Genomic DNA, 12207 nt, shown 5'->3' with positions numbered 1-12207 from the left:
TGGCAGTGGGCATAGCCATACATGAAGATTAATTTTCAAACAGACTTGTTCACTGATGACCACTGTGCAACCCTGGATGGTCCAGATGGACGCAGTAGTGGATTGGTGGTGGATGGCTACCACGTCCCAACACGGCTGTGATGTCAGCAAGGAGGTGGTGGAGAACATTTTATGGGCCAAAATCATGTGGAGAGAATTATTGGTCGGCCCCTTCAGAGACCCTGAAGGTGTGAAGATGACCTCAGCAAAGTATTTCTGACTGATCGCTTTCTTTCATGGTTCAAAAAGAAGAGCTGTACCTTCAGTAGCAAAATCATATTCATGCATGATGATGCACCACCTCATGCTGCATGAGGAATACCACTAAGGGGAGAAACTCATGGTGTGGTCACCATCCTCCTCTGACCTCTGACCTCAACCCTATTGAGAACCTTTGGAGTTTCCTCAAGCAGAAGATCTGAGGGTTGGATGCAGTTCATATCAAAACAGGAGCTCTGGGAAGATTTTCTGACATCCTGCAAAGAAATTCAAGCAGAAACTTTCCACAAACTCACAAGTTCAATGGATGGACGAATTGTGCTTTGATATGTAAGAAGGGCTCATATGTTAACATGTAACTCTTGTCTGTTAAGATGTTTTTGACTGAAATAGCTTTTGATTTTAGTACATGTGACCACTTAATGCTGCACATTCACAGAATGACCGTTTGCAGTTCTTTATAATCCATAAAATGTTTAGAAAATCTGCTGGGCATAATAATTTGGAACTGTGCATTTTGAGTTTTTTATTTTTGAATAAAATGCTGTTCTCTTGGGGAGCTTTGTTCAGTAAAATTTGATTTATACTGTAATAGTTCACGGCTTGAAAATTATTCTGACCATCTAATGCATTGATCATTTAAGAAAATCTGAGAAAATATCACTTGCATAATAATTTGGAACACCGTGTAGATTTTTAGTTGGTTTCTCTCCTCCTCCTCTCCCCCATTTCACACTAATTCACTACTGTTTCCCTCTAATTTAAATTCAATTAAGTTTGCTCAAGTTGGTGTTGCCTACTATGACGAAATGTGGGACGGGGGGACCTTTAACGGAAAATTGATGCACTTGCTAGGCACTGCACACTTTTCATTCAATATGCGTTGACGGTCTGATCTGTTGGATTTGTAAAAGGCATTTTGACCTTCTTCTCTACGTAAAATCAAACACAATTATTCTCTCTTGTTTCTCCCTCTCCCCTCGGCACTTCCCAATTTCCCGAAGCAGATGCTTTTCATATGCCCCCTTTCGTTTCTTTCGTGGCTCTCTTTTCTTGTGAGACGGTTTTGATTATGTTTCACCTCCGTTCTCCCACTTGTCTGTTTTCGTGTGTATGCCGTATTGGTATTCCAACCTATTCCACTTTCCTCTGGAGAAATTGGCTTCCTGTGATGGGCCAGGGAAAAAAAAAAAAGAACCACTAAAAGGGAAGCTTTGACTTTCTGATGCTTTTTCTTCCTCTTCCCTGCCCCCCTCATTCCTTTCACGTACTTGTCTTTAACTCTTCCTGCTCCATCTCCCAGTGAATTTTTTTAGGTTGCATTCTTGGCTCCTTTCTAAAAAAGATAAAGAGATCCCCTTTCTTGCATCAGTCTTGTGAGTTCTCCTCGTCTTGGGGAAGACAAAGGCACATATTTCCCCACATATTTCAGTTAGGTGCATACTTAGATGTGTATGTTTTCAATTAAATTTGATGGTAAAGACATCATATGTGTTTTTTTTTTTTTTATCCAAAGCACTGTATCTTAAGGTTAACTGTGCGACTGAAATCTTAAGACGAACAAATGCAAAGCCTTTTTGGGTATGAGTAGGTGTAGGATTTACATGTAGATTAATTTCTTACTTTTCATCTTTTCAAAGATGCATATTGAGAGCAAAATTGTGCTGAAAAAAAAATAATTGTTCTTTATCTTCAAGTTGTATTAAACCCTTTAACACAGACAGAAAAATATAATTTAGGTACACAACGCTTTTTACAAGATTCTTACATGATGATGACTGACAGGAAAAAGTGTGCTTTTATGTGTCAGTCATTGTAATCAGCGGTAAATTGAAATCGTCAGTGTCCACTTGGATATGCGCAAGACGTTTTCTATAAGGTATAACACATTGGTCAAGATGGTTGCTTGTACTTTTTAATAAAGGAACAACTTTTGGAGAAGTGTAATTGCATGTCATTATCCAACTCCATTCATTGTAACAGACTCTTGTAATTCTAATTAAAGGTAATTGACTGTAATTTGCAGGAGTCGTTAAAAGGATTAAAACCTAGGGACCGGAAGAGTTAATTGAGTCTGTAAAGGCAAAGCAGCAATTTGGAAGCCTGACAAGAATATCCGTCTCTCTGTCCGGCTATTCCAGTTTCAAAAATACATGTATCATTGTCCGATTTGTGATAACAATATTGACTGATTAATGCTCATTTTGTGTACTCACAGCTGCGGAGTCATCTGATAAATTCTGTCGATGACGGGACTCTGGAAGTCTGACCTGTAATGAATGAAAAGGAATTGTGAGAGTACAGTCCCCTGTGGTGCTCCTGTGCTGCTGAACGCTTGGTCAAATACAACCGTTCAACCTCACAAATTGTGGCTTGTTTGTCAGGTTTGATAAGCATGTGTCCCCTGGAGATTTTATAGTACTTCAAAGTTTTGACAGAATGTGATAAATTAAAACAGAAAGGAATCCTCGTAGGGCCGGTTGCTTTGTGCAAATGACCCTGGCATTGTGAAAGCAGGTGCATGACTGTATCTCCAAGACCTTCATCAGGAAGGAAGTCGGGTCAACACGTCTGAAGTCATTTACAACTTCAAGATGAATGGACTAAATAAATAATCAAGGTGTGGACAGCAAGGGAGTTTAGACACCATTCAGCTGGATCAACAAATATTAGCAGTGCATGAATCCATCCATCCATCCGTCTCTCTGTCCATCCATCCGTCATCTTTATCAATGTCTTCTTAAGGTAGTAGAGCAATATTAATGTGTTGCATGCTTTGTTTTGCAGAGCAATCAAAAACACAATTATAACCAATGTTGCAATGTATTGTGATTTTCATTGATACTAGCTTTGAGAAAAGGTAACAGCAACAAAAATATCAATCATAAAGTGATGCCATATTATTATAAACCCCTTTTTTCAAGCTCAAGCTCCATTTTTATGTAGTGGTCGCTTGTTTTTTGTGCTGTGAAACGGTTAACTTGGACCTTTTACGCTGACCTATCATCTGTTTAAATATGATGCTTCATCTAGCTGCATCGGTTCCTTTTGATGAAGTCCATCCATTTTTGGACTTTATCAGACATTGTTTTGAGTTTGGACTTTGTTCTATTCTTCTAGATGTTTTTTCTTCCTCAGCTATTTTTTAATCCCCACTTTTAATTTTTATCCCCCTGCTCTGATATCAAAACATTAACACTTGTTTTCATATTTTTGCATATCAAATGATATACCAACCAATGTGTTATTTTGTAGCAAAGAGACCGTCTCTAAGTTTGTCTGCAATTTTAATTTTGATTTAATAATTTAATTATTTTATTTTATTTTTTTCCTGAAATAAGATTCCATCAAGATGAAGCATCTGCCATATTTTCATCTCCTGTTCTGTCTTTCTGTGTCTTGGTGTTGTGCAGTTGCATCTCACCCAGTTGGAATACTTTTAAACACTAAACAAATGTATTTGTTTGGTTATTTTTAAACATGTATTAACATTTTGAGTTTACATTTTGAGTTCAAATAGAAACTAAATTTTTAATTAATCAGAAGTTTTAAACATTGCATAAAGGCAATAAAAAAAAAAAATCAATCTACATTTTTTTATGGGAAATACTGCTAACTTCACAGTTGTTTAGCAAATAGTTATTGACATCCTCTGCAAGAAGGGTAAGCAAGTTGTGCACAAGCAACACTATCCTCTGTTTTGAGAGGATAGTGAAGCAAAGTCCATACCAGAGTGTTGGGGACATCAGATGATGTGGAGTGTGACTAACATGCCCAGTAGGACAGCATATTATTGGAGTTTCAGTCTGAACAGCTCTATTCATCGAAATGATCAAAAGTCGATGCGAGAAATATATCACATTGTGTATAATGAATCTTTGAGCTACATTTTCTGAATTAATTCACTGAAACAAATTAACCTTCGCATTATATACTAATTCATTGAGATGCACTTGTAAAATGAGCTGGGCCTTCATTCTCTGTTGACCAAAGCAGGAAAAACTGACGCGGTAATTATTAACCAGCCTTCTCCTCTGTCCTTGTGTTTCAGGACATGGGTCCCACCAGCATGCCCTCAGTGCCCCTTATGGTGGGCTGTGGAGTGTCCTGCACTGCTCTCCTCATCCTGCTGCTCATCTATGCTGCCTTTTGGAGGTGACTGCAAGCACTCACATTTAATAGTGTGACACCAATATCTGTATTTTATACATTCCCTGTTTGCACAATGCTAAGTTTCTGCCAGTGCAAATTGGAGAAAAAAAGCCTAATTTGTGTCCATCAGCTGTAGCGACAAAAAAAAATGGCATTGAGGCCTAATAAAGAACAAAATACTTCAGTTACAGCAGAAGGGGTTGGTGACTGGCTTTTTCCTCCTTTGATTCCTTTCTTTGTCTTTTACTAATACTCTTTACAGATGCCAAAATCAATCTGATGACTAAGCTGTCTTGGCAAAGAGAAAAGAAAGATCTATTGGGCTTTGAATGTGACTTTTTAAATCTTTCTAATGTTCTGCTCCTAAGGTACATCCGGTCAGAGAGATCGATCATCTTGGTCAACTTCTGCTTCTCCATCCTGGCCTCCAATTTACTGATCCTGCTAGGACAATCTCAAACACTCAACAAGGTAAAGCACACTTATATATAAATACTTAATTTCTTGGAAGATATTTTTCTATGATGGTCACAAATTCAAATATGCCTATTTTAGTAGCTTTGAAAACAAAAAAGAAAGAGCTTACAGGATTTACAGCTTAATACAGTGCAAGTTTCAAAGCAGCATGCTGACATTTTGGCAAACCCCTCTCTGAGCTTTCTGACTAAGCAAGCCTTCACCGTGTGGCAGTCTGGATCGATCTAGCTGAAGAACACAGCAAAGCCACCTTCAACATTAAAGAACAAAGAGTGTTCTTGATTAGATTGCCATTTTCGATTACCTACTGTTTTGTTCTGTGGAAGTTTCACTTGTTTTCTCCTTATGTGATGCCTTTACTACTTTCTCTATGCATCTGTGTGTTTTGTAAGGTATCTGTGTTTTTTTTGTGTGTTTTTTCTCCTGCTTTAAGATCTTGCTTACTTCTCGCTTTGCTGCAGGGGCTGTGTACTGTGACTGCTGCTTTCCTGCATTTCTTCTTCTTGGCGTCCTTCTGCTGGGTGCTGACTGAGGCATGGCAGTCCTACCTAGCTGTCATTGGCAAAACAAGGTCACGCATCATTCGCAAGCGTTTTCTGTGCCTCGGCTGGGGTAAGTATATACATGCTCGATCCATCCCACATTTTATATTCGTCTGAACCTCGTTTATGATTGCGCTTGACTCCTGATGCCTGCTCGCCATAAAACAAATGTCTATCAAATATCTATGCAGTTGCTCATGTTGAAGATACAACAAGCATAGACACGGGTTGTTCAATGAAATGGTGTATTCATAGCAGCCTTTTTAAATAGCTAACTTTTAATCTGAAAGACGAAACCTATTTCTGAACATACTTGTATGCTGTCACAGCCATCACCCATTTGTAAAACAGTACAGTTTTACAAACTGTACTGTTGTACTCAATGGATTTTTGAACTTGAATGATTTTGCAATCTTTCCGTAATGGTGGTTGGGTGAATCCATCCATTCTCAAACAATTCTGATTGTGTAAATTCCAATAACTTTAGAAACACAACGCGTCGACTCTTACCTGAAGTTCTGATAACGTACAAGCTGAGACCCATTGATTGATAATCTTTCTCACCTGTAATCTACTTGTCTATAATCAGTGTTGAGAATAAATAATTCTGTGTTTAGAGCACACGCGCGCAGAGCTAATGACATGCTAGGGAACGCCCTCTTTAGGGTGTTGCTTAATGGCAGGCCACCAAAGACAACTACATACCATTTTGCTCTGTTAGCCCAGAAGGATAGCATGAATAAATGGACTGGTGGTATATGTTAGTGTTAAGAAATGGAATTTATGAATTCAGCTCACTGACTCTGCAAGCTCATATGTCAAGAACCTAAATGGAGAAAGAATAATTCTCCAATATTAGTATGTGTGAATAAAAACCGGGACCGGTGTAATCTTTTCCAAGCGTTGGTGTGATGGTTTTGGACTCAGAGTGATGGGCAAAAGCCAAAACTTTACTGAAGGAACGACAGGAGGTAGTTGACCTTACAAAACAAAGGATAGAATTGACAAGAAGAGGAGCTCACCCAGGACACTTTTCACCCAAGATCTTCCACTGGTTGCTTGTCGCCAAAGTGTTTCGTGACCAAACTGAAATACATCACATTGTTGGCGATCCCATGATGCCTGGAGCAGCAACAAATTTGATTTCAGGACTTTTGAAGTCTATAAGTATGGGGAAAAAAGGGAGTAGAAGAATGTATTTCAGACACCATGGAGTTGTTAAAATCCCTTACTTTTTTTCCACTTTACAAACTCTATAGAATATAATATTGTAGAACAACACATACTAATTCATTGTGTATTTACATATAGTCAGTACTTTATGGAGCCACATTTCATTCAATGCTTTTTGAGGGATATGTCTCCATCAGCTTTTTACATTTTCCCATTTTACCTTGCAGAGTTCAAGTAAAATGTAAAAAATCTGTCTACATAGTTTTTGGCTTGGAATTTTACTTTACCAATCAGACATGTAAATGTGTTGAAATCTAAGCCTTTGCATTGTAGCTTTGTCTGTATTTTGCTGCACCCATAAACTCTCACTAGTTTTCCCTGGCCATGCAAAAAAAAAAAAAAAACATTTCCTCTCAGAAACACAGCTTCAGGATGACAGGGTGATTTGCAGTGTTAGTGTTCAAACACATCTTGCGTTTTAAGTCAAACATGTGAATCTTGGCTTCTTCTGACTAAAGACTTTTTCACTACTATATGTTGGTTAGTCACAAATACATTATATTTTTAGCTGTAATATGGGAAAAATTTGAAGACCTTCAAAGGACCATTCATAACTATGATTAGAATTACAAATGCTTTGAGATGATTCAAACTTATCTGTTCATATTTTTGTTGTTTACCTACCAATCTTAATTTTTCCTAAGATTTGGACATTGACATTCTTGAAAGGGCACACATTTTGAGAGCTGGGCTGAAATAGCAATGAGAAGAACAGTTTTGGGGTTTTTTTCTCTTTGAGTTTCAGTAGTTGGAGTTGCTGCTTGATAGAACCAATCTATTTCAAAAAGCTAAGTAAGCGTCCACTATTCCAGAACATATCCTAGGGTACGTTCACTACGGACTGTAAATAACAAAACTTTCTCTTGTTACTTTTAGTGGACTTCTATCCTGTCCCACTGCAAATAATTCTAGTTTTCTGAATTGGATGCTGATTGAAGCAGTGTTATGTGAGGTGCATTAGTGATGGAGGGCAGCAAGACCGGCTTGTTTCAGAATGGAAATGTAACCGCTTATTATCTTGCAGTGTTGAAATTGTTGCCCGTATTATGCTTAACAATCTTCATTCCCTGCATTCTCATTATACACTATTCGTCTGCTCTATAAGCAATTATTTACTGCTTTATGTCCCAAAAGCCATATTTACTCTTCCTAATGCGTTTTCCTTATTCACACACGCCAAGAAAGGACGGGCTGCTCACTGAGAGTGCACACTGTCGCTATTCATCCGTGTACGTCACCTTTTCCATTCACCTTCCATGTTACTCCATTATGCCGTCTCCTCAGTGTTGTTCAACCAGGTGCAACATGGACGAAGAATGTTCGATGTACAATCAAAAGATATGATAACATCTGCACAACACGGGGAGATGCTTCAAGATAGGCCTGGAAATTACAACACTGCACCATCCCTACACACACCCACACGGACACAATCTGCTCATTTCACTCAGTATTGATCCCAGCAGTCTAATCTGCCAAGTCACTGATGCCCTTACCTGATAGAGGCAGAGAATGTATAGACTGCTCTACAGTCACAGATGGGGAGATACTGACACAGAGAGAAGAGGGTGTGCTCTGGTGGCTGCGGCACGTCCCTCCCAGACGCACATGAAACGCGTGAAACAGTTGGGTAGAATGGAGAGGATCAAATGTTTTATCCTCCTTCCGTCCGTTTTGCAATTTTCCCAGCAAATTATGCGATTGAAATCTGTTGCCAAGGAGAAAGGAGATTTTTAGGGTGTAACTGGATTTGGGTCGGAGCCAGATACGTATATGCATAGGTGTGTGTGTGTGTTCACTGCATTATACAAGTAAATGCCAGATTGATGTTGTTGACTAACTGAGACTCGGTGCAGGCTGCTTGGTGGACAGGCTTGGCTCTCAACCATCTTATTTGTTAAAGTTAATGTGACTTTTTCTAATTGCTTTTCATTACCAGCCATAATCACAGCTTTGTTAATTACGAGAATATTTCAGAGCCAAACTCATTACGGGCGCTGCGATGTTCCTTCTTTTGCACGCAGGCAATCGGCAACAGAGAGACAGAAAAGATTGAGCTGTACAATATATGGAATGTTGGGGTTTTTTGCCCAATATTTCCCAACTTTTCGCCTATGGACACCACAAAAATTTTATTTAAAAGCACTGTTTTGAAAATGCGTAGAATTTTCATTTTCAAAGTGATAAAATGTTGTAAAAGTTCAAATAACATGCGTGTAGACACATTGCCATGACTATTAGTGTTTTTAAAGGAGCATATGCACAAAATCAAATCGGTCTCAGTCACCCGTTCATGTGTTACGTGCTGTTGCATTTAGTCAGAGTTGTTCTCACTGTGTCTTGTGCCAATGTCTCCCATCACCATCCAAGCTTCCTTTCATCCTTTGTCTCAGCCGTTTGATCTTTTTCTCTCTGCGTGTGTGCGTGTGTTTGTCTGCAGGTCTTCCAGCCCTTGTTGTTGCAGTGTCGGTGGGTTTCACCAGAGCAAGAGGTTATGGCACCGCCAGCTAGTAAGTATTCTGTCCAGACTCCCTGCTTGCTCTTGCGCTCTAATCACCACTCAATTTGGATGCCTTCGCTTAATAGCAATTTCTTCCTCTCACTAGCTCTCAAATGGGCCTGAGGTGTAGTGGCATTCACTGGTCTTACTGCCAGATTTCCATTGGTTTCTCTGTGTGTTTACAAGCAGAAGGCTCTTAAAGAATGCCATGCAATATCAGATCTGGATTGTTACCAATATCTGTTTATTTAATGATTTAATAGGATATTTATTGTATCCCCAAAGGTGCCAGTTTCCCCTAATTTGATACCTAATCAAAAGGTATCAATATACCCTTAAGAGGTATGTTGATACCTTTTAAAAATATGGCAAAATAAAGACTGAACTGAATGAAATGTACAAGATTCTTATTTAATAAGCTCAACATGATGCTCTCAATGCAATTAACAGGAGGTATCATCAAGGCACTTGATCGCTTTCGGAAATTACAGTTCAAGCTTTAAGTAGCTCTCTGTGGCTTGCGGTATTTATGACTACATTATCAGGTTTTACGAGAGAAAGCATCCCCAAGTGTTTTTGGAAGACGCCAAGCCCTCTCACATAGACTGGAATTATTCTTAAAAAGTAGTTTATCCATTAAAAGGAGCCAAAATTTGTGTGTTCATTATAGCTTAGATGCAATATAAAAATGTAAGTGTGTGCAAATTATCCACCTCTTCTCTCCACCACCTGCGTGTCTGCTACTTTTTAAAGGGACTGTTATTTATTTTTTTCTTTTAAAGTGGAGCTCTGCTTTGCAGTTAGTAATGATCCTGCCTGGAGAAGGCAGGCGCCTTTAGTTTTCAAACTTAACTTGCTAAATAGTTTGTGACAGAAATATTTTCAAACAGCTGATTTTTTTCTTTTTGTTTTAGCAAGGGAATAGTGTAAAGTAGTGGCCTTTTAATAGGTAGCTGAGTAGTTGTACACAACACAAGGTAGAGATGGGGAAGTGCTCCATTCATTTTTGTGGCATTTTATTAAAAGGCCTTTCAACCACAGAAAAAGTCCTACAGACAATTTTACTGGGCTGACAGAGTAACTTTGTTTTTAACTTTAATAATGGTAAATAAGGGCAGTCGCTCTCTCAAAAGAGGTTTATTTTTTTAAAAATTACAGAAGTCACAGTGGCTCATTTAAACAAGATTTTTTTTTATCAATCTTTAAGATGGTGTCACATTTTATTGTTAATTTTTTTTAGCAAAAGCAGTGGTTATGTATAACCCAGATCATGCAGGTTCATGTTTCAGAACAACAACCTCCTCCAGGCAATGCAATAAAAAAGGAAAAACAGATTTTATAGTCATAGCCTCTTAAGATGAATTTTGAATGATTGCATGCATAAATGTAGTGGGCTCTCTTTCTCCATAAGTATTTTACTTTTCGTTTTCTTTTTTTTTTCTTTTTTTTTGCTAGTGATTCTTAGTCAAGAGAAATTTTTACCAGGTAATTCTGAAGAGCACTTTGAATACACAAACTTGTGGGACTAATTATGTCGTTTCTTTCTTTCAACTAAATCTTTGCCTTTTGGATAAGAAACTGGAAGTAAGAGACTCCTATTTAGACTTTTCAAAGCCTTCATTGCAATCTCTATATCCAGCCAGACATGAAAATACAACTGCTAATATTGGTTACCATGGAGACTAAGCACAGACTGGCAGGGAGTCATTGCTAACTAAGGAGTTACCCAAATTTATTTTTACAAATCTGTCTGTTGCTGGGCGTCAGGAGATCTACATTAGAAAGAAAACAACCCCAAGTAAAAAAAAAAAAAAAAAAAAGAAGCAATTTCATTTAGCTATAAAAAATAAAAAAAGGCCAATAAATTCTCCTTTACTTGGACACCTTCATCAAATAAATTTGAGTTAAGGTTTTTTTTTTTTTTTTTTTTTATCTAAAGTTTCATCAGCTCTTGCACTGAAGTGAAAGGTGAGCCCTCAATCTGTTCTGTACTGCTGTTTTCTTCCAGTTGCTGGTTGTCTTTGGAGGGGGGCCTGCTTTATGCCTTCGTTGGTCCTGCTGCTGTCATTGTACTGGTGAGTCTGCCCACTATTGCATGGTTTGGCCAACCTGGCGCCCTACATGGTGGTCCTTGATTGCTATGCTCCCTCCAAACATTATCCGAATATGATGAACCTTAAAAGTTTGTGGACAATGTTTCCTGCCTGTTCCTTCTCTGTGTTGGGAGAGCTGCAGCTGAGGACTTGGAGAGCCTTTTCATGATGACAGTATCAATATCCATATCTCTTCTCCTCATCCTCTTCCACAGTAAACTGTGCAGAGCAAGCTCAGGGCTAAGTCAACCAAATAATGAGAAACATTGTTTTTGGTCAATTTTATATTTTCATTCTTTCACTGTAAGCTGTTACAGAGGATAATAAAAAGAGAGTGGTTAGGAGCTGCCTCTTTATAATAATATTGATGTTATTTTATTTATGGCCTTTTTTAAAATTCTTTTGAAGGCTTGCATTAGTGCACTCTTCAACAAGTGTTGCCCCTGGTGACAGCCTACAGTATATGGTCAATGCTAATAACTGCATTCCTATGATTTATTATTCGAGCATGTCATAATAATGCAACAATATAAGACCATGGGGGAAAGAAAGATGCATAAAGCAACAAAATACACCATGTAAACATTTTGAGTGCATATTTTCAAATTAGACCACTTTTATATCTGACACAGTCAAAATCACTCAGGTCCAAATGCACCTGCAAAGCAGAACGCATGAATTGCAAGTGTCTTACGGTGTTTTCTTCAGTAAACAACCCCACTGCATACAAAGTGCCCTAAATGACTTTGTTAAAATAAACATGCTTCATATACTGCCTTAAGTTAGCAACATTTACCACAGTTCCAACAAAATAGTTTCACATCCTCATTGTTCGGATATGCATCATCATTAAAAGCATATATATTTTTTTTATTTATTTTTTTTTAAATATGTGTTTCTTGCCAGAATAACAGGTTGGTAAGGAGCATAAGTAAAATAAAGTTTGGCAATA

General features: G+C 38.2%; 1 protein-coding gene across 2 annotated transcripts in view; it reads left to right on the top strand.

Moving 5' to 3' along the window:
• The window catches only part of adgrb2 (adhesion G protein-coupled receptor B2), a 227120-nt gene that overhangs the window by 163703 nt on the left and 51210 nt on the right, over positions 1-12207 (top strand). For both annotated transcript variants that reach the window (XM_044138723.1, XM_044138722.1), the window contains 5 exons: positions 4310-4413; positions 4779-4881; positions 5349-5499; positions 9103-9172; positions 11171-11237. In XM_044138723.1, coding sequence (XP_043994658.1) covers positions 4310-4413; positions 4779-4881; positions 5349-5499; positions 9103-9172; positions 11171-11237 — 495 coding nt within the window. The remainder of the gene's footprint in view (positions 1-4309; positions 4414-4778; positions 4882-5348; positions 5500-9102; positions 9173-11170; positions 11238-12207) is intronic.

This window comes from Gambusia affinis, linkage group LG14, assembly GCF_019740435.1.
Source record: "Gambusia affinis linkage group LG14, SWU_Gaff_1.0, whole genome shotgun sequence".
Classification (NCBI taxonomy): domain Eukaryota; kingdom Metazoa; phylum Chordata; class Actinopteri; order Cyprinodontiformes; family Poeciliidae; genus Gambusia; species Gambusia affinis.
Note: the sequence above shows the minus strand (reverse complement) of the source record. Positions and strands in the feature narration are given on the sequence as shown.